This window comes from Xiphophorus hellerii, chromosome 7 (genome assembly GCF_003331165.1).
Source record: "Xiphophorus hellerii strain 12219 chromosome 7, Xiphophorus_hellerii-4.1, whole genome shotgun sequence".
Taxonomy (NCBI): Eukaryota; Metazoa; Chordata; class Actinopteri; order Cyprinodontiformes; family Poeciliidae; genus Xiphophorus; species Xiphophorus hellerii.
The window spans coordinates 3,690,097-3,715,390 of NC_045678.1; the positions used below are offsets into that span (position 1 = coordinate 3,690,097).

The 25,294-nt window shown below is 41.6% G+C and overlaps 1 protein-coding gene across 7 annotated transcripts in view; it reads right to left on the reverse strand.

The window, feature by feature from the left end:
- Positions 1 to 25,294, reverse strand: part of dgkh (diacylglycerol kinase, eta) — a 65,198-nt gene that overhangs the window by 12,274 nt on the left and 27,630 nt on the right. For 6 of the 7 annotated variants that reach the window (XM_032566997.1, XM_032566996.1, XM_032566993.1 and 3 more), the window contains 16 exons: positions 22,400 to 22,504; positions 18,702 to 18,834; positions 13,343 to 13,449; positions 13,042 to 13,167; positions 11,766 to 11,868; positions 8,310 to 8,472; positions 8,070 to 8,178; positions 6,492 to 6,713; positions 6,227 to 6,318; positions 5,297 to 5,396; positions 4,866 to 5,187; positions 4,143 to 4,274; positions 2,016 to 2,150; positions 1,798 to 1,915; positions 914 to 1,024; positions 136 to 232 (listed from right to left, as the gene is read on the reverse strand). In XM_032566997.1, coding sequence (XP_032422888.1) covers positions 136 to 232; positions 914 to 1,024; positions 1,798 to 1,915; positions 2,016 to 2,150; positions 4,143 to 4,274; positions 4,866 to 5,187; positions 5,297 to 5,396; positions 6,227 to 6,318; positions 6,492 to 6,713; positions 8,070 to 8,178; positions 8,310 to 8,472; positions 11,766 to 11,868; positions 13,042 to 13,167; positions 13,343 to 13,449; positions 18,702 to 18,834; positions 22,400 to 22,504 — 2,175 coding nt within the window. Of the gene's footprint in view, positions 1 to 135; positions 233 to 913; positions 1,025 to 1,797; positions 1,916 to 2,015; positions 2,151 to 4,142; positions 4,275 to 4,865; positions 5,188 to 5,296; positions 5,397 to 6,226; positions 6,319 to 6,491; positions 6,714 to 8,069; positions 8,179 to 8,309; positions 8,473 to 11,765; positions 11,869 to 13,041; positions 13,168 to 13,342; positions 13,450 to 18,701; positions 18,835 to 22,399; positions 22,505 to 25,294 lie in introns of those variants that run through there. The other variant, XM_032567000.1, reaches the window with a different exon arrangement.

Here is a 25,294-nt window from a genome sequence, read left to right on the forward strand (position 1 = left end):
CCAAGCGACGGCAGCCTGATCTGCAACACGCCAAGACACGCGGCAAGCAGATGATAGCTAATGCTAGGGTTCAACGTCCATCAAACACTTTCAATAATCATTTTGAAGCCTATTACAACACCATCGGGTCCTCACCTCCAGCTGCACTTTTTGCTCCAGGTTCTTGTAGGTTCTTTGCAGCAGCTCTTTGGTGCCCAGAACACCATACCACATCATGTTCTTCGTACGACTCCTGGATTGGGAAGGTGTAGATGGTGCATTAGTTGTTTTATTGATAAGGCCAAGGAAAAACATTTGTATTTAATTTATTAGTCTGTCAGGAAAAGGAAGCGCAGAAATTACAGACCACAGGACTAGCTAAAAAACAAAATTACAAATGACAGAAAATATTTTTTAAAAGTGGCTTTTATTACGAGAACATAGTCATAATATTAGCAGAAGAAAGATGAAATTTTACCAGAAGAACGAGAAAAAAGTGTGGATACTCTTTTTGCATATGTTGTTTTTCATATTGGAATTTTTCACTGTCCAAATATTACAACTTTGTTCTGGTAATATTAAGATTCTTTTCTCGTACTATTTTGATTTCATTGTCATATGACTTTATTATCTCACTGTCACTGTATTCCTGTAACTTAATGAAAATAAAAATAAACATTTGTGGCCTCACTCTTATATTTTGTCATAGAATTGAGCTGAGTTCAAAGTCCAAATAAACAGAATCTGTAAAAAAAAAAAAAAACACTTGTAAAACAAGATGGCAGCCTTGGGCATGCTGACGTCACTCTCAGCTATCAAACGTCAAACAGGGCATTGTTTGAAAAAAATCCAGATTTTCCATGAATAAAATCTTCAAAACCCAAAACTTTGATTAATCGATAAAATCGATGTATCGCCCAGCCTGGGGTCTCACCTGCATTTCTCTGGATGCTCCTCTCTCTTGTTGTTGAACTCCAGAGAGATCTTGGCGTCCAGGCCAATGCCAAAGTAGTTGTTCATGACACACTTCTCCATGTAGCCCTCTCTGCCGCACACGGAGACAAAAAAAAACATCTGTAAGCAAGACGGACACTAGCTACATTTCCTTTAGCCATAAAATTGCACAAGTTATGAAAATGAATTCGCTTAATGGAAACAGCAACTTTGGGGAAAACTGATGTTTTCGGTAAAAGGTTTTTTTGCTCTAGCATGAGATGGTTTTTCAGTTATATCGAAATAGATGTATTTCACAAAACACTTTTTTCGCATCACAAGGGTCATGTGATGAACAGATGGATGTTACTACTGGCAGAAACAATGAAGGAGACGACAGGAAGTGGTAAGAAGATGATGATTTGTTGCTTCTGGCTCAATTAGAGCTCTCACAGCATCACAGCTCATAAAAGGTTTTGTCATTCTAACATATTGAATCCATAGTTCTTCTGTAAAATGGCCGACAACAACTTCCTAAAGCGCCACTCCCAAGTACGTGGGGCTTGTCACGCTGCTGCCTGAATAAAACGCAGATTGGCTGATAGATGATGGACGCTAGCACCACGGATAAATAATGATTATATCGCATCATTTCTCTGTCACAATTTTTAATGTCTTATCAAGTGAACAAGCTTATCCACGTGTGATTTAAATTTGATTTCTTATTTAATGAAAACCCGCAATTGCGAAATGGTGTTTTTTGGACATTAGCGGAATATAGACAAAGATTTGCGCACATTTGTCATGGAAACGCGACTTCAGAGAGCAACCAGAGAGAACACAGACGTGTGAACGACAAAGAGAAGTGAAGGTAGTGACTCTCACAGCGAGTCGAGGTCGGGGTCGATGAAGGGCGTCGCGCCGAAAGGGTCGATGTTAGCCAGCAGCATCTTGCTAATGATGGAGCTTCCGGCGATGGAGGCGGCCAGCCCGGCTCGCAGCCCTGCACACAAACACAAAGCATCCGTCAGGAAACAGCACCGGGCTGTGGCTTCTGACGGAGTGGGGACTTTTTGGTGCAACGGGTTGAAGTGTGTGTTTACCAGGGCAGATGATGCGTGTGTTGAGCACGGGGAGGTTCTCCTTGCTGGTGGTGAAGGGTGTGATGGTGAAGGGGCCGTACGACTGGGTGCTGCGGCTCACTCTGCTCTCTGTCGGGGAACAGGGACTCCTAGCGGCTGAACACACACAGAAGCACACAGGAAACGCTTCAGTCTTTTCTCGACAGAACTGAATGGTTCCTAGGGTTCAAAACGACACGCCATGTAAAATATAACCTTTTTCATCTAATACTGAAAACGTAACTCCGCCAGGCGCTGTGATAGCAGTTAATTAAGCAGCCGTCAGCAAGCAGGAGACAACCGAATAAACAAACCCTCCAAATACATGCTAATTTGTACAAAACTAAACGACTAACCATAATGTCTACTTTTACTAAGATGAGAACGATTAGTCTAAAAATAGATAATACATATCAGCTGACAGTGACCTACTTCATAGCAGATACTTCTAGGACAAGATCAATTTACACGTCTATGACTGTTCTTACTGTGACTGTGTCAGCATCTGCTTTGCTCCTAAAAGCTTATCGCTAAACTGAACCGATCCTTCTCTCTCATGTCTTTGATGGCAGAAATAGGACGTCTGTGGACTGAAGAACATGCTCCACAAATAAGCAACTTATAAGATTTCAACTGTGCTGTATCACAAAGAAATGTAAACTGAAGCTGGTTTTGGTGGCCTTTTTTCTCTGAAGGTTAGTGTTGTTTTCTTCAGCTCGAACTGGATGTTTTCTAACCCAGCAAAAATGAGTTCAGCTTGATGGTTTTTATAAAACTGCTTACATCGAGCACAATTTGTTACTTTGTGAAATATTTTTGACTAGGTGTGCACTGATAAATAGCACCCAATTTTTCTTCATCCTACCTGACTAACTTAGAGACTTTTCAGTCAAAAAAAGTGATGGGTCAGAAATCTGCAATCGGTGCATCGCCATTGTTAACTCTAAATACTCCTTTTCTTTTTTTTAATTTCTTGTCACAATAAGAATTTTGATTTATAGTTGTCATGATAAATTTCTGCTAATTTTTAAAAAAAGCTAACTAACATTTTACATTTACAGTTTTCTCATTTTTCTTTTCCCCATGAGAACATCAATAAATACCAGTAAATTTGAAAAGATGATTACCTGAAGTCTCTATGTAATAATCACACTTCTTTACGCATGTGGTGCCTGTTTAAGCCTGTTTCAAATAGGAATGTTTGTTTAAGACTGGCATTTATGTTTGTGATGCCTTTATGTTTGTGTGCCATGCATTTAACCTAAAAAATAAATAATAAATTAGATTTTTATCATAATTTTAATTGTTATTGCAGTAGTACTACAGAATATTATGCTAAAATTCAAAGCCCATATCACACACCCATAGACGTTAGGTAAGAAATAAGATATAAATGCAGAAAGGGATCATTTATCTAACTTAAACACCTAAAACCGTCTTCTTGTTTTCAGATTCCGGTGCTTCCAAGTTAGAAAAGTCAACATGCAGTGAAAGGAAAGGTGGCAACACAAAGCTGAGCATTCGAGTGCTACAGTATGTCGACTAACTGTAATAAAAAGTGAGGAAGAAAGGAAGCAGAACTCGGATAAACAGGAAGGCGTTCTGCCCAGCAGAGGTTGAAACGTCCTGTGGTCGGTCCAGGGGGGGGTGTCTCTATGGTAACCTGTCTGGACTTGGGGGACAGCTTCAAACAGCAGCTCTACCCTGCCGTCAGGTACACTCATTTATCACCGGAGAACTTCTCCGTGTCAACAGGCCGTTGTGGAAAACTGCAGAGGTGAAGATGAACAGCTCAGCCTGAAGCAGGAGGTGGAATACCACAGGAGGGAAGCTCCTCTGCACTCACTTTTAGCACTAATCCCTGAGTTTATTTATGACAGGAAACATGATTTGCGTCAGCAAGAAAATTTTTCCATGAGGCCTCTGATCCCTACGCTGCGATGAGTGGAATAAGCACAAGGTGGCGACATTTAAATTCCCTTTCAGCAACAAGTGAAGTTTTTTTTTTTCTGGAAATCTATGCAGAATCGGTCAGTGAAAGGTTTGCAAGCGGAGTGTAACCTGGACGTCTGGCAGGTCAGAGACCGGAGTGAAGGAGTAAACACTCACACGACACCGCCTCCAGTTCCTTGGTGTCCTCGTCCTTCTCGCTGTCCCTGTTCTCGTCCTCGCTGTCCTTCCTGAACTCCAGCGGCGACGGGAGCTCCGTGTCGTCCGTGTGGGCGTTCTGCTCGTCCACCACTGCAGAGAGAAAGTATTCGCACCTCTTTTACTGGCTGGGGCGGGAAAAAAGGAAGAAGTCTCGTTTGCGGTTTATCATGAGGCAAGGACAGTACTGGCATCGATTTGATTAATTGCTTATCAATTGTTCACATTTTGGGTTTTTGAATATTTAATGAAATTGATTTAATGTGGATTTTATTCAGCAACACACACTTTTAGAGTGAACAATGAAAACCAAAGTGTTTTTTATTTTCATTTTATTTCTTGTTCTTGTTTGTCGCTTTATGTAGCATATTTAAAATGTCGTCCAGGTCTAGAGTGAACAAAATTACAAGTTTATTGGTCCTTGAGAGAGCGGACTCGCATTAACGTCCCACTATCAGTTTATTACTTGGAAATGATCTCAGAAACAACAACATCATCTTTTATCTCAATATCTGCTCGGACAATTTATCATCCGACAAAACTGTTGATGGTGACAGGGCTAGCTGCGAGTGCTCGTGTTTTCTTATAAGCCTCCAATAATAAAACAATATTTCAAACACGCAGAATCCTTAATCATCAGACAAGTTGAACGTGGTTCCTTCAGGAGTCATAAAGTAAGTGCACCTCTCACAGCCTGGTCTATGATCTGCCGGACGGCTTTCTTCAGACTGTTGGCCCTGAGCATCAGCTGCTCCCGGCTTTTAAACAGCTGCTGAGGGGGCCCGCTGCCCCCCCGCCCCTTCTCCGTCTCCTCCTCTTCCAGCTTCCCCTTGAGCTCCGTCAGGCTCTCCTCACTGGCTTCCTCCTCCTCCTCCTCTTCCTCTTCCTCCTCCTCTTGTTCTTCTTCCACAATCGGAGGGGTGCAGTGGGGAAGCTGCGGCAGGGACTGGCATTCCGCGTTCAGCGTCTGCAGGAGGGAGTCCAGCTTCTCGTTCAGGATGGCACACTGATGGGAGGGGGGAGGCAGGCAGTTAGAGACAGTAAGAAAAAAAAGACTAGTTAAAGAAAATAAAACAGGAAAATGGTGATTCTTTTCTCTTTTTTTTTTGACTTACTTTGAGAGACATCGAGTCGCACTCCTCAACGTTCTCTGTGCTTTTTTCATATGCTTTCCCCACTTTGGCAATAAAATCCTTCACAGTTTCGCACAGAATCCTGAGGAACACAAATAAAAATGTGTCTTCATTCCTTTGCTGTTTTCAGATACAGAAGCTGCAATAACGCCAGAGATGTCCCAATCAGAATCGAATCTACTGTATTTGGTCTAATACATTGCAAAACCACAAAATCTTACCAAGTATTTTCAGTCAGATTTTAAAGTTCCAATTGTCTCAATGGGCTTAAATAAGCCTGTGTTGAATTTTTCTTCACTGCAAATCTTACCAAGTGTCTTAGTATACTTGAAATAAGACAAACTTACAAGTAACGTTTCAGAGTGATATAGGAGATTGATTTAAAACATCCATTTTCTAACACCCTTGTCCCTAGTGAGGTCCTGAGGGGTGTTGGTGTCTATCTCCAGCTAACGTTCCGGGCGAGAGGCGGGGTTCACCCTGGACAGGTTTCCAGTCTGTCGCAGTGATTTAAAACAATAATTCTTTAATACTGAAAAAGTACCAGTTCAACTGGCAGATTATTCTTCAAGGCAATAATCTGTCAGTGAACCTACTACTTATTCGCCAGTATTAAGGAATTATATTCTTAAATCAAGCTCCTATATCTTGCTGAAAAGTTACTTGAAAGTATGTTTTGTCTCATTTCAAGTGTACTAGGACATTTGCACTAAAAGCTAGACAGAAATACTTGATAAAATTTACTGTTTTTCCAGTGGTAAAATAAACTTGTGCTCCCCATAACTTGCTTTCCAGACCTGGTTTTACTGATGCAGCAGCAGCTCTTAAATTGTATTTTCTGTTGACATTTAGTCCAATTAAAGGCTCCTGTGAGCTGGTTCACAGACTGAGTTCTTACAGTGGAACACTTACTTGGCAGAAGAGATGACCACAGAGTGCTGCTCTGAGCTGAGGATCTTTGTGAGGTGAGTGGTCACTGAGTGTTCATACGCTGAAATGTGAAACTGCATAAAGAAAGAAACGGATGAATGGTGTCAGTTTGTTGCGGAGGGATCATTCTTATTATTCGTCTTCTTCTTCCTGTTCTGAACCTTAGCTGAAGTGAAGCAGGATTAAAAAAAACAAAAAAAGTCAGGCGCTCTCCGGCCTGTCTGTGCGTGTCGGCCGTTCCGTCTACCTGGCAGTCGTCGGCTCCCTCCGGCGTGGTGGGGCAGCTGTGTTTGGGTGGGATCTTAATCTCGTAGGTCATGATGCTCCAGCGGTCCAGCATCTTGGTGCTGGCCCGCTCCAGCTTCTCCAGGATCTGAGGCAGCTGGGTGTCGTCGTCGCACGAAGGGCCCCAGCCCAGCACTCGGGCCAGATCGTTGCCGGTGCCGAGGGGCAACACCCCCAGCTGGCACTGAAAGGCAGCAGGCACAGGGGTTTACTGGGCAGCGCGGTGACATTGCTGGGGTGCGTTTGGTCATGCATGCTCCGGTTACATGACTGTGCTTTATGGAAGTTGGCCAGCAGGAAAGACAAGCCATCTGCTGGGAGTCCACAGAATGAGGTTCCCAAAAATCCAACATGGTTACAGGTCAGAGGAAGGAAACAGAGCGAGGTTGCTTTGCTCCATTCAGCCATCCTGTTTTCTACTTAAAGCTGCAATATGTAACTTTTGAAATAAATCTTGTATTTTGCATATTTGTTAAGACTGTCATCATGACGTGACATTATGTTATGAGACAGATGAATCTGTGTGTAATCAATCTCCTCCACCTCCTTTCAGTGCTACTGTAGTGATCTACAGAAATTCCAAACTCCCGGTCAAAAACAACCAATCAGAGCCAGAAGGTGGTTCTTAGCGCTTTCCATCACCCTAGTGTACACTGCTCACACCCTCCTCCTTTGCTCTCTGCTGCTACAGCTGGTGCACCACTATGTAGCCTGCAATAAATGTTAATGCTAGTTAGCATAGCCACCAATGGCAGCGGAGAAATGGGGCCTCAATTAGCACATTGAACAGCACATACAGGAGGATGATTAACAGCTCTAAGTCAGGTCAAACCACATAGTGCAATACGATATCACTGGTCAATCTATTCGCCAAATTCTTATATTTTTTTTGTGCTGTATTTATATTTACTTATATTCTTATATTCTATATTCTTATTCCTTGTTTCTTGCATAATTTAAGGTTTTTCTTGCATAATTTAAGGTTTTGGTTACTCACATTTGGTGTGTACCTTAGTATTTAATTTGTATTTTGTATTCTTTTGCACTTTTGCTTACTGTGTGTTATCTTTGTTTTTTGCCTGGGAGCTGCTGGTAACTTCAATTTCCTGAGGGAGTCTTCCCAAAGGATCAATAAAGTACAAGTACAAGTCTAAGTCTAAGTCTAAGTCTAAGTCCTGCCTTCTGGCTCTGGTTGATTGTTTTTGATGGGTGTCTCAGGAAGGGGGTGGAGAAGCTCGATTTTTTTCAAATTCTTATGCCGTCACAACAGCACAGTGACAATATTAACAAATATATAAAAAACATATTTTATAGAAGTCACTTTCTGCAGTTTTAAAGCACACAACACTTTCCAAATGTCTGCTTTTGAAAAGTAAAACAACATATTTTCATTAAACTTCACTTTTGTGTGCGATTGAAGACATAAAAACCTTGATTGGATATATTGAAATATGTGATTATAATATGAGAAACTTCGAGGGTGTTAAGACAAGACTAAGTTCAAACGCATCAGCCCACACATTCCTGTCCTGTGGATTACCTGCTTGTGGAGGTTGAGTTTGTCTATCTCTGACAGGACCCATCCCACGCTGCCGTCCCCACCACACACCAGGATCCGAAAGTTGTCAAACTTCTGGAACAGACGCAGGCTGACAGAAACAAAACCAGTTCAGGTCAATTCAACTTTATTTGCATAGCGTCAATTCACAACTAATGTCATCTGAAGGCACTTAACAAAAAAAACCCCAAAACCCATATAGTGTCGGGTTTATCTCCTCACCCGAGGTGCGGACCCCCGTTGACCAGGTCGAAGACTTGGGCCGGGTTGAGAAGCTGCTTGAAGCGTCGCAGGAACTTCACCCCCTGGTTGTCTCCGCTTTTCGAGTTGACGAAGACCAGGAGGGGACTGGCACACGACGGGGGACAGGTGGCCTTCCAGAAGCCTGCAGAAAATCCACCGTTTCAGTTTGAACATGCCCACCTGCTCCCCTTTATACTGTCAGCAGTTCAGCAACAAGACCGCAAGAAAACAACAGTGCAGTTTGACGAGGGTTTCTTTATGACGGCCTATTTAAAGCGTCTCAATCTGGTTCCCTTTGTGCATCATGAAGTTTAGAAAGCCTTTCTATTTAATCACCTACCGACGCTTTTGTATAAACTGACTTTCCGGCTGATGAAGTGTTGTTTGAAAGGGTGATAAATACGAGGGAGCAAAGTGGTGCAGGTAGAGTCTATCACATGGATCCGACCCTGCTCTCCATCGTTCATCGAAACCGCGTGTGACGGTGACATGAGGTAAAAACACGTGCTATATGCCGATCTGTGGGAGGCAAAGCAGCAAGACGCCCTGATCCTTAAAGAAAACCTTGGCGATGACAGCTTTGTGCATACTACAGCTCCCCTCAAACCCTCCCTCTGTTTTTCCTCTTTAGTGTCTTCATCTGCGCTCCGTTTTGATTTCCCCCCTTCTTTCTGCCTCACTTTCTCTATCGTGCTGTTGCTAAGGAATGGAGGAAGAAGAGGGTGAGTGGTAGGGGAGAGAGAGGAAGCGAAGACAGGGAGCCACGGCGCTCCGGCACGTGCTGCAGCTCGTGTCCCCCCCTCTCTTCCCCAAACAACACACACACACACCACACTCCCTCAGCCAGATAATACCAACAGGGTTGCCAGATCCCACTGACAGTTTCCAGCCCAAAAACAACGTAAAACCCAACCTGACTCCAAAAAAACAGCGTGTCTCAACCTCTAATGAAATTCATGCTGATATAGTCCCAATAATATTCCAAACAATATCCAAAACAGATTTGTAAAGAGAGCAAGCAAACACCACTTAAAAGGAAGTGAAATTTTAAAAAAAAGTACATTCTGGACTGAGACGATTCAATTAAAGGTGTCGGTTTATGGAAGGATCCTGACAGCGAAAAAAAAAACTATAGCTGAAAACTGAATCTCTTTCTGCATTTGCATTGTATTTTTTGTTTGTTTTTTGTGTATTTGAAATTTGTTCATAAAAGTGGGTTTGTTGCAATAAGAAATAAATCAATTAATCACATGCTCAATCATTTCTCAATCATTTCTCTCTTTTCCACCAAAAACTAGATGACAAAAGTCTTCAGTCTGGTGCTTTGCTCTCAACCAGCTCTTTTTCTGAAGGACAGTTTTCTTGACAGAAACTTTATAATCGATTTTATTTGTTGTTTTGTTTATTTTGGATATTTTAAAATGTCTTCCACTTCCAGTGTTAAATGTTCCTTAGAATTTAAAGTTTTTTGATCTCTGAGAATGTGTACTTGCATTTTTGTGCCAATATCATTATATTATTTGAAAATGGTCTCAAAACAACAATATTATTGTTTATCACAGTAACTTTTGGGACAAACTATCGTCCAGCATTTTCACATGAGTTCTTGTCATCTGCCCCATTTATGTGAAAATGGGGCAGATATAAATTTATGTCTCTTTCTGTTCCTCTGCATTCATGATTTCTTTTGGTTGTTACATGAACTATGAAATAAAAATGAAATAAAAAATAAAATGGAATTTTATATATATTTTGACAATTCACAACATTTTTGGTTTTCCTTTATTATATTCTGAACAGAACCAGATTCCGTTGAGACTACAAAGGATTTAACTCTTTGAACGCAACGAGACTTGAGAGATATTTCCTTTGAAATCATGATGTTGCCCTGGGATTTTTGTTTTACAATGCTACTACACAGACGCATGACGAAGAAATGACTAGTGACTGATGATGTCACATTCGACACATTCTTGAGATTTCAGATAAGTGCAATAACATGGCATTTTATGAAAAGTCTTGTGCTTTTCTACAGAAAACCTGCAAAAACACAAAATCCTACAAAGTACTTTTGGTCTGGTTTCTAGTGCAAATATCTTAGCACACTTGAAATAAGACAAAACTAACCTAAGTAACTAAGTAATTTTTCAGCAACATATACAAGCTTGTTTTAAGTCAATTCCTTAATACTGATGAAAAAGTAAGTTAGTTTTATTTTAAAGATATCAAGATGTTTGCACTAGGAACCAGACCAAAATACTTAGTATGGTTTGGTGTTTTTTGCAGTGAATATAATGACAAGTACTTCGAAAGAGCTTTCCTCTGAAACTTTTCTAAAAACTTGCCATAATGTTGTGAAAGGCAGCCCAAATATTAACAACCTGCCCACAGCTGTCCAAACACAGCCCAACTGGGCGGAAACCCGCACAATCTGGCAACACTGAAACCCGAGCGGTCCCTTCGCTCTTCTTCTTCGTGTAAAGCAGCGGGGATCCTCGGCACGTGAGGACAGAGAGATGAGCGCATCGTCGTCGTAGTTTCACCTCTGCGTTACCTTGTCCTTCTCTTTTCATCTGGATGCTCAATCCCACCACTTTTCTATTATTCAGGTGCCACTTAGAAGATGGCAGCTTTTCAGACGCAGCGGTCCGTGTGTGATTGCTTCGGCGGCAGTAATCTAATCCAGCGTGCTTATCAGGGTTCGTCTCGCAGGTGCTGAACTAGAATGGATTCACAGTGAGATCTGGCAGGCTGTCCAGACACCTCAGGGTCAGGGAAACAGAGAGGCTGCCTTCCCACCCCTAACTTTACTTGGATTTTACATACAGGGACACACACACACACACGCACACACACCCCTACACACACACCCACACACGCACACACACAAGCACACAATAGAACATGATTTTAAATGGAAGGAAAATGGCGCATGGTCAAATAAAAATCTAAAGATTGCAGTGTTCATTCGTATTCAGTAGTTCTTGTATCCTATTGTTTGTGAGTGTAATGCTCTCATTTTCAAATCTATTTCAGAACTGTCCAGTCTCCCGTTGTGTCCACTCCAACCACCAAACCAACAAAGAAGAAAGCCATCGCTTAAAGAAAGACACAAGAAGTCTCTTACCACAAACAGGAAGCTCATTAAAAATAACCGATTAAATGATGACAGCCAGCCTGTTCTTAGATTGACAAATAATGACCTTAGAGGTCGTGGATGGGTTTATCGAATCAAATCGAATTCTGCTCTCACACCACATCACTCCCACAGCAGGTCAGAGGTCAAAGAAAAGAGATCAGCAGATCAAATGAAGTGAAAGCTCCAGTGTTCACTTGTGAGAAAGAATGGTTCCTCACAGGTGGAGTCAGACTTTGACCCCCGACCCTTCAGATTGAGTTATTGTACAGGTTACCGCGTGCGCAGTCATTGCCTACCATCTGAATCGATGCTGTTGAGCGCCGTGGGGGGAATGATGGAGACTTTGCATTGACCGAGAGGACACTTGCGAGGGTACAGGTCCATACAGGCTGTATGCACCTAGAGGAAGAAATAGAAAAAAAACTGTCATTCAGCATTCTACAGTCCAGACAGAATCAACGAAACGGACAACTGAGCTGTCATCTTGCAATTAGAGGACTAGTTGATATGCCAAAGATGACTCATTTAAGGCATTTGTAGTTTTATTGGAAAAAAATTACTTGCTGAAAAATATTTATTCCAATAACAACCTCCAAGCTATAGAGTTGTACGGTGACCCCAAGCTACATCAACAAATCACTGAACACAACTATGCATATTCAGAACACACGACGACTTTAACAAAACAAAAGAAGTAAGACTCAGTGGAAAAACCTGACAGATCACTGATTGGACGACACCACTTTTGGCTCTAGGATGAGAAATTATTCCTGAATTCGCTTTCTCTCTGTTTAGACAGAGAGGAAGGCAGTCACAGGAAGGCGCTATGTATTTCCCACATTGTGAAAAACAACAGAGCTGAGATTCAAAGAATGTCTAATGACTCTAAATCAGGGGTGGGCAACTCCAGGCCTCGAGGGCCGGTCTCCTGCAACTTTTAGATGTATCTCTACTTCAACACACCTGAGTCAAATAATGAGGTCATTAGCAGGACTCTGGAGAACTTGACTGCACTTAGGAGGTGATTCAGCTGTTGTATTCAAGTGTGTTGGAATAGGGAGACATCCAAGAGTTGCTGGACACCGGCCCTAGCGGACCAGGATTGCCCACTCCTGCTCTAAATATGGCGGTAGCTGCATTTCCATCACCGGTAACATTTATATTTTCAGCAAATGCCCTAAAGCCAGCATAACATCTGGTTCTAAAGCTAAAAGTGGTGTCGCCCAGTCACCCAGCCAGCATACCTGACCATATCCCACATGGGGCCCATGCAGGCTGGCCAACAATGTCTCAGGCTTCCCACTAGGACCTACCTCTTCCGTTTTGTTGATGTCGATCCATTTTCTTAACTTGTAATTGTGCTTACTTGATGTTTTTGTGTTTTTGAATGTGTTGTGTTTTTCATTATGTGTAGTAATTTGCTGGTGTGGTTTGAACTTCAGGGCAAACATACAGTTGAGATGAAAGTCATGCTAAGATGTTCCCATGCTGCCCAATCTAACATGTTCCTAGACGCACCATCTTCTCTGCACGCTCGCTGCGTTCAGCATGAGGGTGTGACAGATGCCTTACCATGGCTTTGCACCAGAGGCAGCGCCAGTCCTGCAGCCTTAGTACGCTGCCACATGTCTTATCACACACGGCACATTTGGCACTGACAGGCAGGTTGCCCTCCAACCACTGATGAGGCATGGCAATCTGGAGGTTTAACACACACATGTTACAGAACGGGATAAATACTTCTCTTGTCGAGACATTCTTTTTACAATAGGTCGGCATTGAAGGTTGTCTTTGCAAAATGAAAGAAACGTAAATTACTTTGTGATGGCTCTCTATTTAAAAGTTAGTAAGAACTTGCTTCAAACCAACTCACCCCATCCTCATCTTCAATGATGTCCTTCCCTATAGAGGCCAAGGTCGTCCATTTGCAATTGTTAGTGGCTCTTACAGCACAGCGTTTGTGGGCTTTGAACTTGCACACTGAAAAACACAGAAACACGAATAGAACTGAAAAGGTTTCCACACTTTATAGGGGCCTGCCACTCAGCAGCAGCAGCAGCCTGCAGTAAAACATCAGCTCAATATGTCTGGAGGCAGACACTTCAATAACACAAACCGCTATTTATTTATACATAGTAAAATATTAATGATGCAGGGGTCATGTTTCATCCTTTTGTGAATGTATTTTATTTGTGCAGCACTGAAAACCTGTGGCTCAAAAACAGAACAGAACTGAAAATTGTAGAAAATAGACCTGCTGCCTTGATTACTCTCAGAAGAGGTAAAACCAATCAAATAACTCTTTTGTCGGTCTGAATTTATTTTCAGATGATTGTTTATGTATTAAGTTGTACATGTTATTTTAACTAGTGAGATTTTTAGATAAAAAAATTGATAAACATTCTGATGTGTGTTGATGATTTTGGTGATGGCATTTGACAAAATGCAAAATTTGTTTCTGGTTTCACACCTGGTGACTGTGTGATGTCTTTATGTGTGAGCTCTACTTCTACATTCGGCCCAATGCAGAGCATGTCTTTTTAGATATGTGTGAGGAGCGGGCTAAGAAACTGTATGACAGCTAAGCTAAGCTGCATGTCTTCTGTTTGCTTTAATGGAAAGAAACAAGAGGGCTATCACAACCTACTTTTCTGACACAGGCAAAGTGAAAAACACAATCTCTCTTAACTAATTTATTTCGTATTGTCACAAAGTGACTTTGACGTTCATCGGCTGTGTCTTAAGGCTCGCTGGGCGTGAATGAAGAGATGCACCAACTTTTAACGCGTTGAAACCGACTGCAGTGATTAACCGATCAGAGTGGCATGTAGAAAATATAGCGTGAACATTTCCCTCCTACACGCCCCAAACAGAGAGACTGCTCTCGCCTTTTCCTCCAGAAGAGACGAAGCTCTTAGCAGACTCATGAATAATGTCCGTACTCTGGAGAACTTTCCTTCCACCCGCCCCACTCCACTCAGCTCATGTACAACATTAACACACACACGCACGCCCACACATAAACTAATACACACACACGCAATGTTGTCATCCTGCAGACAACACAGATACTACAAGTCCAAGTCATATCCGGGGGCAACAATCAATGTTTCAATCTCATCTACCACAAAATGCTGTTAGAGAGCATTAGCAGAACATTAAGAGAATTCAGGGGACATGATACCACAGATTGTTAATGGCCAGGCGTCCACAGACCAGACTGGAAGCAAATGCCGTCTCTGGGACTATGAGTGTCTGTGTATTAAATATAAAGGGGCAGAGGACGTAGGTAGCACAAATCAATCCCCGCTGACTGCCCTGCTCAGGAAATCGAAGGGAAATTTAAGCCGTGTTGCTTTGCTGTGATTGGTTGCCTGCACTTGAAGTTTGACAAACATATCTCTGCTTTATTTTCTCCTCATGCTGTCTTTTCCTCCAGTTTTATTGAGTCGTCGCTCATGCTGCCACACACTTACCTTTTGCTTATTTTCATTATATAATAAACACCAGCCATGTCTTCAAAAACAGTGTGTTGTGGGATTTAGGCCAAATCTAAAGTTAATGCTTCTGGATCGATATGTTCAATAAGAAGAGATAAACAAGACAAAACGCAGCTAATCTTCTCCTTATAGAAATCTTCTCTAAAACTGGGACAAAGTGTCTATAAAAGGATATTAAACATTATTATTAAGTGTTCAAAAACAGAAAATTGTTATTGATTGTTACATTAAATGAAATAATAAATAAAATCAAACACAATAAAAGTTTTTTGCTCTCCACAATTAAGCTTGATGAGATGACACTTATTAATAATATTGAAGAAAGCTGAGGACCTTGTAACGTGGTACATTTTTTAGATATATAGTGAGTTACAGTTTGTTTTATAAAGAAATACCAAAGTTTTTTTTTTAATGGGTTTTATTAGTCTAAATAAATCTGTCACAAAACCCGGATTCATTGGCTGAGAGAATGTTTTGCAATTTTGGTCTGTTTATGGATAAATTATGGTTTTATTTCACTATACAGTGAACCCTCGCTATATCGCGGCTCACCTTTCACGGATTTGCATCGTGCATTGTGTTCTGCATTCTGATTGGCTAAACAGTCTCTCCGCTTCTTCTCTACCTGTGTGTCAATAACGTTGCGGTTTAATATGTACACGTACATAAAACAGCTTGCCATATTTAACATAATCGATGGTGGCATGTCGGTTTATAAGAATTCTTTTGCCCAGAAGAAAGAAGAGCGACAACAGCTACCGATAACTATGTTCTTCTCTCGAAAAAACACACCTGCACCGCTGGCTTTAGAAGAAAAGAAAAAAAACGCTACAGAGCGGAGTCAGGATGCAGCGGCTCAGTCAAAAAAGCAGTGAAATACACGCGAGTCACAATTTGTCCTACTGTACTTTGTATTTTTTTTTTTCAGAATCATTTTTTTATTTTCTCCCGTTCTAATCCAATGACTCGGGTCACGGTGGTGCGGCGCCGATCTCCGCAAATCGGGAACGGGAATCCGCCTTCAGTTCGTATATATGATTAAAATTATTATTCTACAGTACGGTAGTTATTTGTAAAAAAAAAATAAAAAATTTATACAGTACTTTTATTTGTTAAACAAATGTTTGGGCCTGTAAAAAGGTTTTGTTCTTTGGTTTCAATGTATTATGGAGTATTTTATTGTATAATAATTGTAAAAAAAAAAAAAAAAAAGGTTTCTACTTCGTGGATTTCGCCTATCACTGGTTCTTTTTGGAACGTAACCCCCGCGAAAAACGAGGGTTCACTGTATACACGGTATTGTTATTTTATCCAAGTAGAAAGAAGATTTGTCATCTATTTATCTATTAGTATTAACTCCCTTAATAATAAATAATAGTATCATCATTCTACAGTTTAACAATGTGCATTTTAACAGCAATCTAAAAATTGCAATCGGTGCATCTCTAATGTTTCTAATGGTTACACTTTGTCTAACCATTACAGATGTAAAACATATGAGAATCATCGGCATGTTCCCAACATAATCTTGTGATTATTGGTTTTGTATTTAAAGGGGCAGTACACTTTCACAGTATATTTTGAAAGAGAATTGTTTTTGAGCTTTACATCATGTTATAATGTAATTCCCTCATAACAAACATTCCTGGAGTGTTGCTTTGATTCTTTCATGCATGTTTGAGAAACCCTTTAATCTCCATGGCAACCATTCAGCTGCGCAAAACACCTGGGTGGACCTTCCAGTCAGTGCTATGTTTCAAAGCTCGTGAGCTTCTGCCTCACAGAGTCACTCTCCCCCACGATTTCCCCACTCAGCTCCTTCAGACTAGCTAGCAGCAATTAGCAAACAGCTGCTGGACCCGTGCATCTACTGAGCTGTTTATAGGAGCTACTTCTCAGTGCAATGCTGTAAAAATGTTAAGGGCTTAATAAAGGAGCCATGTTGTGATGACGTCCTGAAGGTGGAGTTTCAGAAAGAGTCGGAGGCTTTAAAGAGACAAAGGCCCATTTTCAAGGCTTTAAATATTAAAATGTTAAATTTCTTTTGAGTCATATTTGACATATGTAGAGCTCTTATAACAACTGAAGGACACACAGTTACTTGATTGTGCTATAAAATGGCATTATGTGGCTGGAAAATGCATAATACTGCCCCTTTATAAAATTGGCAGTTCTCAAGTGCTATGGACCAAACCTGACCTCGTTGGAGATGATGATGAGAACCAAGAAGAAACTAGGTTTCTTCCTCTGATATTGGATGGATGCACTTTCCCACACCTCACAGGTAAAAGTTAGCTAAAATAGCATAAGGAACATGCCGATGGTTCTCATTATGTTCTGCTGCGCATCAATGCCACGTAGCACCAACTACCAGCAGGCAAAAAGAAAAATCTCATTCTCTCTTGTTAACCTGATTCCCTTCAACACCTCACCTTACACTTTCCTTCACAGAGAAGGTGAAGAGGTATAATGTCAGCCACAAGATTAGCAGTTTTCTCTCCGCTAATGACAAAGGGGCATGGTGTGAATGCTAAAAGAGTAACCGAGTCAACGATTATCTAACACACAGCATAACATGAAACCTATATGGCATGGCATGTTTAGTTTTAATGCCAGCACCTTCCTGTTCCTGCACCTCAAGCCGTGATTGTGATAGGCATCCCGCTCCACAGCCCAGAGCGCTGCCAAGGTTCACGCTGGCTTCACTAAACCTAATCTGCTGCTTTCCAGCAGACTTTGGCAAAAATATAAATAACTTCTTCCTCTTTGTGACTTGAAAGGTCTTGTGCAGCAGTGACCTTGCCAAAGTAGCTATGGGTCAGTAGCTTGGCCGTCCTTAAAGATCTGATGCCAAAATGAGCCACCAAGAGGTTGAGCCCTCCTGCAGTCAACTATTGTGTTGGCTGCAGGAGGGCTTTGTTTGTTAGCTGATCCTGTGTTTGCAAGGACAGAACATGACATTGGTAACCAGCAAGGTAGCATTATGGGTAATTTGGGAGTCTTAAATTTTGTGTATGGAAATTGAAGTGATGTATCCAGAGCCCAATAAAGACTAATCTGTTGTTATGGACACTGTAGTTCTACTGGGCACCGCCGACTGCTTTTTTCATGCTAACTCTTTTGGTGCATGGAGTGATGACGAATGTCATTTGCAAAAATACACAGCCTCACAAATGTATTCACACCCTTAAAGTTGTAGTATGTTAGCAGCTAGTTAGCAGCAGCAGCTAGTTAGCAGCAGCCTCAAGCGCGATGAAGATGTCTGTGTGTGACTCAAGCTTCTGTCTAACAGAAAACTACACATCCGAGATCAGAACGTCAAAATGTAAGACCTGTGATTGACATATTGAAGGCCAACTTACTTTTTTTAATGCATCTATGAAAGTTTTATTTTAAAAAAAGTTTTACATATTTGTTAAAACTGTCACTATGTCATGACAGTGAATAGAGAAGTTCTCAAACATGCATGAAAGAATCAAAATTACACTGCAGCTCTGTTTATAATGAGGGCGTAACATTATAAAACAATGTAAAGGTCCAAAAAGTCAATTTTACACAATGCTGCTCCTTTAAGACTGCACATTTCAGCTGAGACTCTTCATGTTGTGCAAATCATTCCCAGAAAAACCTTTTGTGACAAAATATGCAAGTTTGAAACACAAGAAAGACAGAAAGCAATAATCCTACTTTGTTTTTGGCGTGTGTGCGTATGTGAAGCATTGTGGCGTTTACCTTCGCAGGAGAGGCCATGAGATGTGACCCCAGACAAGCTGTCTTTACAGACGTTGCAGAAGGTGGGCCGTGCGTGGGAGCAGGCGTACCAGTTGTGCATCCCTGAGAAATGTTCCACATTAAACTGTGCCGTCTGACAAAGGAGAAGTTAAAACAGGTTGGCAGCACTGAGAAAAAACAGTCAGAGAAGAGCAAGTACAGTGCACTAAGTGATGACAATCAACACATTCTCATTCCCAGCTTGTCATGGGGCGACAGACTGCCAACACCCCCACCCCTGCCCTCAGTTTTAACGCATGGGCTGCTCCTTTCCCATCACTGTCTGATGCACAGAGAGCTGCTCTGCAGCGGAGCGTCGCTAGTTAGCGAGCTGCAGCACACAATGACGTATTGGTCGTGCAAGCACTAAATGACAACTTATAATGCAGGCTGACATATAGCGGACATCTGATTATTTTTTTAAATCTTTCTTCTGCTGCTTTCAGTCGACCGCATAAAGATTTTGAACGATGTTAAAATCCACACGTTTTAAACGCAGCACATAATAAAGTTGAGATATTTCGACCAGTGAAGGGCGCCATGTAACATAGATGTTAGTTAGATGTTCAAATGTAGAGTTTAAACAATGTAAGTCAAATTTAAGGCTTTTTTAGACCTTTTTAGCAACACATTGAATTGAATTAAAACAATCAGGAAAAGCATGACTTTTGACATTTCTGGATATGTGAAATGTATGTGGCTCTTATGAGCAGTTTTGTGCTTTTCACACTTCAAGGTTCCCTAAACCCTAAACCCCCATTGTGCCTAGTTTAAAAGACATTTTGTGCACAGAATGTACACAGGCAAGTGAGCCAGTGGCAAAAACAAACGTCCAGTCAACTGGCGATAAATTTACACTTACCCACGACAGATGCAAAAAACAAAAAAAAAGAAAATGAACTAGCTATTGTATGTTAGCATCTAGTTAGCGGTAGCTCAAACTTTTGCCTGCCAGAAAACTACATATACTAGATTAGAAAGTCCTGCTACAACATTTAAGACCTATGATTGATGTATTTAAGGCCAACTCACATTTAACATTTTAGGGCCTTAATTTTAGATACATAAATTGAAGACTTTTAAAGACTTTTCAAGGAAACATGAACAACCTGAAATGGTCAAGGTTTCTCTGTTTCATGTCTTACTAACCTTTCCTATTTCAAGGACTAGCAGCAAGTGGAGCCAATCACCATCATTTAAAAGAAATCTGTAATAATATTGATAACCAGGATGTATTTGCATCCATTAAACTGTTACCTAGAGGGTGTTAGTGTGTGCTACTGCATAAAATGATGCAACTTTTACAATGTTTTAGATTTGTGGCAGCCATGTTGGATTTCAAAGGCAGAACTCAGATTTTCTAGATTTTTGAGAAGAAATGGAATAGAATCCAGACTGGGTGTCCAGACAAGCTGAGAATGAGATTCGGCAGTAAAAAAAAAACACACACACACATTGTTCCAAGATAACAACGCATGAAATTCTGACACAAAAATGAAATAATTCCAAACAAATCCAGCTTCTGTCAATTCTTTCTTTACTTTGAAGCATTTCCCATAAGATAATAACTGCAGCTCAATCAGTTCAGTTGTACTAGAACATGGGTGTTAAACTCATTTTCATTTTGGGCGACATCAAGATCATGAATGCTCTCAAAGGGTTGGTTGTAATAAATAAAATAAAATAAAATAATAAAATCCATCAGCAAACTGTTAAAATATTAATAAATAGCTGTGTATGCATTTGACAAGTACTACTTATATTTAAATAATAATAAACATCTTTTCACAGTCATCAGTCCCTCCAAGATTTTGTGATTGTTTTTGTGGTTCTTTTTTGCAATCAAAATCACAGATTTTGTGGTGCTTATTTAGAAATATTTGCAAGAACTGTTGCGATATTTGTCCCATACATGAGAAATAGTGAGGCCGAGTAAATAGTTTAGTAGTGGAAGAAGGAAATACTGCCATCTGCAGGTGGGAGTAAGTAGTAGAGGCTGGCATGTATCGTATCGTTTATAACTGATCATTTATCATGTATCATGATACATTTCTGATCAGAATAAGAATTTGTATTTATCCCCCCCCAAATCTATGCATATAGTAAAGCTTGTTAGATTGGCTATTTTCGCCACATTTTTTTTAATTAAGTATCAATAAATTTCAATAAATTTTAAAATATGATAAAATGCAGTTTAGTGATACAAAGTTTTTGTGTTGGTGGAGTTAAGGTTGAGTTGCCATGTAGTCGCATCCAAATCCAGATTTACATGACAAAGAAGTAATAAATAATTCTTATTGTCACTTTTATTATCACAATAATTCCACAAAATACTGTCAAAAAATAAAGTCCACAATGCCCCCGCCCCTTAGTAAGCAGACACTTAGAGCCAAAGTTTTTGACAATTTTTTCAGAAAATCTGCAATAAATTCAGCACTACAAAGTGTGGGGATCTGTTGATTTTGCATGAATTTCCATGACTGGGTAATCGCAAAAACAGGAGGAAATGATTGATGAAAACTACTTTGATTTGGTTGGTGAAATAATAGCTAACAGTTACAGATAACAGTTGTTATCTTGAAAGTTCTCTTTACATGTTTCAGAGTCTAGAGGGTCACAGAAAAAGGTACGGTGGGCTGGATTTGGCCTCTAGGCCTTGAATTTGACATTAGCAGCATAGAGGGTTTCCATCAGGACTCCTAAACGTGTGTAACCCGTGATTCTGCAGGAGCGGCTGGACCCCCGGAAGCTTCCATGCATGTGGAAGTTGGAGACCACAGCGGAGGTGATGCGAGCAGCGCAGCATTCCAGCGTGGGCGTTGCGTCTGCAGCAGTGGGCGCAGCCCCCATCCCAGTTTGGGGGGGGGGGTTTGTTGTAAAGTGCAAACTGTAACAGGTTCCACTGCTAAATGGGACATCCTCACAGCACCACTTTTAAATCAAAGCCTGTCTGGTCCGTGCAGCTCAGCTTGGTGTGTGTATGTGTGTGTGTTGTGTGCAGGGGTGTACATGTGTGTTCCCCGTGGCGAGCCAGCTCTGGGGTTGCTGCTGCACTGCGGTGCAGTGATGGGGGGTCTTATATAAGATCTCCCCTCTGAAATAAGAGCCGCCGCGCGCCTGTGCTCCTGTCCCCCGGCCCTGAGCCTGCCACAACCTGTCACCATCAGTGCTCACATCTCTGTTGACAGCAGGGATTTCCGTACAAGGGGGCTTGATTTTTTTCTTTTTGTATGTGTGTGTGTGCGGGCGTGCGAGGGTGTGTGTGTGTGCAGAAAAACTGCTCAGATAGAACTCAACTGTTGTGCTGCAAGTTTGTTGGAGATGGGATCCAGTGAGGCTGCAACTGCAAAACAAAATTTGCTGTTGACGCTTTTATCCCTTTTTTTTTTTTGTTGCCCACACAGTTTATGCACATGTGAGCACACCAGATCCATGTGATACTTTGAATATCTTCGAACCTCCACACATGAAGCCAGATTTCACTGCAACAAGCTACGGCTTTTATCCCGCTTTTCCCCGACAATATTCAACTGTCAACCGACGAAGCGTCCCACGAGCGGAGAGGACACGCCTTAACGTCAGATCTGCTGTCGCTCTGACGTTTGGAAATCCCAGGACGGGGGAAGAGGCTCGGATCTCGTTTAGAAAGCGCCCCTTACCTCGTAATGCTCCCTGGACTGGACGGACTTGAGCGAACTGATCCAGTCCTCCATCTCTTTCCTGTTCTCGGCGCAGAGGATGAGCCTACGGAACGGGGTGATCACCTGGAGAGAGAGAGGAAGAGATGCTGTGAGGCAGGGAAGACGTACGGACGGACGGCGCTGTGGCTGAAATGACAGGGAAGCTTTTCCGTCGCCTTCCCTCCTCCTCCCAGTGGTGCCTCTGAGCCAAGAGAGAAAGAGAGAGAGAGGACGAGGAGCCCCCACCTTCCTCCTGTCTTCCCTCCCTCTTTTCCTCCAACTCCTTTTAACTCCAGCCCACTCACACCTTCTAGAGTTGGCAGCTTTCTTCGCTTCTGCCAACCTTCTCTCTGCGTCCGCCCTTTCTGGCAGAAATGTCCTGGCAGGCGGAGATCATTAGTGCGCGTTTAAAGGACGCTCCCTGGAGACAGGCCGCCTGATTCAGCTTCCGTTCATCGCTACATCACTTATTCATGCCACTTCTCTCTGGATTGTGCTTCCCTTTTGCACAGCAGTGAGAACAGAAACACCAGCGGTTGACCATAAAATCACGCATATTGAAAGTAGGAAAATAAAATTGCTTAGCGGGCAGTTTCGTAAAAAATAAGTTTTTCTATAAAACGTTTCGTCGTTAGGATGAGGTGGTTTTTCAATTGCATCAAAACAGATGTCCTTGGTAAAACTGCAATGGAATCACTGAATGTGTTGAATACTTAGTGCTTCAGCAAAATCACAGAGAAAGAGCTTGGAGGACGTTCAGTGCCACCAGGTGTTTGCTAATTGCTGCTGGCTAGTCTGAAGGAGCTGAGTGGTGGCTGCTCTGTGAGGCAGAAGCTTGGAAACTGCAGCTCAGAGGAGGAGCTTCGTCCTCAAAGGCGGGGCTAGGATCCACCAAGCGTTTTGCACAGCTGAATGGTTGCCGTGGAGATTAATCAAAGAAACACTCTAGAAATGTTTTTGACGAGGGAATAACATTATAACAAGATGTAAAGCTAAAAAAAAGTTGGTTTTACGTAACATTGCCCCTATAATTTTTCAGCTTCATTGACATCTTAGAATCTTTAGCCAATAAACAATCTTAATACCATGTCTGCCTGCGGTTTTGTGTTGTGTAAATCGCTGATTTCTCAACATGCAGTTCAAGAATTACTATTTACAATAATTTGAAGGCACAGATTCAGCTGCTCTGGAGGTCCATTCTCTAAATTACACTCCCTTTGTGACAATAATTGGAATAAACGTGGGAGTGTGTAGTCCACCTACCCAGCAGCACAAACACACACTCGCACACATAACAAACCCCTGGCTTCTTGACCACAGCCATGTCTGAAGCTGCACCTGAGGCTCTCCTGAAAGTGTGGAGAACAGCAGGTAAACACCATACCGTGTGTGTATGCGTTTGTTTGTTTGTTTGTGTGTGTGTCAGTGTTAGCTTTTCATTCTGCATGCTGGAGGTCACTTGCTAGCCATCTGCTTTAAAGCCACACGTTGCCATCGTGTATCAGAAAAGCCTGATCAGAAAACACGGTCGATAATAAACAAGCAACAAACGGCAACTTAGAAAAAAAAACAAACCCTCAAAAAAAAAAAAATAGTAATCTATTTCTAAGCAACACATTTAAGCTTCCTGAAGAACACTTGGTCTGTTTGATAGCAAAGTCACAAGCTGTGCAGTGCAAACCAGGAGGAAATCATGTGTGAACGCACATATGGCGGAGCGGGGTTACATAAAACTCCCCTGTGTGACGCAGCGTTTATGACATCTTCCTCCACTTTGGACCCTGTGGGCCTGCAGGCCGGTTGCCTGGAGAGTGCCACAGTTTATTGGGGAGTGAGGATTAAAATTCTTGTGATCCTTAGAATTTTTACCTTCTAGTTGCACTGTGACTGCGATTGTAAAAATTCCCTACAGACACGAATGTAGACACACCAATCAGAGTCCATACGGCTGATTTACATTCTCTGCTTTTTGTGAAGCTTTTTTTCCTCCCAAAAATGATTCAGAACTTCAAAATATGCTTCTACGCTGAAATAAAAATGTTTCTTCGAACCAACTTACAAAACCTACTCTATTTTGTAGCAAATTGTATCAGTTTTACTCGAGCTATACGTAATTCTGAAATCACAATTAGGAGTCATTTTCTAAAGTCGGTTCAAAGAAACATGTTTATCATTGCTGTGAGAGGTCAAGTCAGTTTTATTTTAATACTGGAAACAAATGTGACTTCACTATATGTGAGCATGAGAGCTACTACTATTTTTAAACAAAGACAAAAGGATCACATAGTTAACATTTCAAACTATCTTAAGCAGCAGATACATTTTAAGTTATATAAGAGATTTGAAGAGGAGTGGCAAAAGCAAATGAGTTGGATTAGTGGTGCCAACAACTGATGGTGTCATCCAGGACATGCTGAAAAAAGAAAATAGGTGATCCAACTTAAATATATTGGTAATAAGTAATTCAATTAAATTTGTCCAAGTTAACTTATTAAGTTTTCAAACTTGTCATGATTCATGTTCTGTCCTGTCCATGCTGTGCTTAAACACTCATTCAGCTCACCTGCCACGCCAGATTGCTTGCCTGTTCCACCTGGTCCCCGCCCTACTTAAACTCCTCTCAGCCTCTGCCTCCTAGCCAGATTACCAACAGCCATGAGCCAGTAGAGATCCAGCGTTTCCTTTCAAGCCTTCCGTGTTTCCTCGACCCTTTTCTGTCCACGGATTGACCCCCCCTGCCAAGCCCTTCACGGATCCCAACTGTTCTGGATTTCTGGACCCTGACCCAAGCTTTGCCTCACGACCACCGAGTATTGCCTGCTCCTCAAGCTAAGTTTGCTCTCTCTGTCTTCCCGTGTATGACCTCTGCCTGAT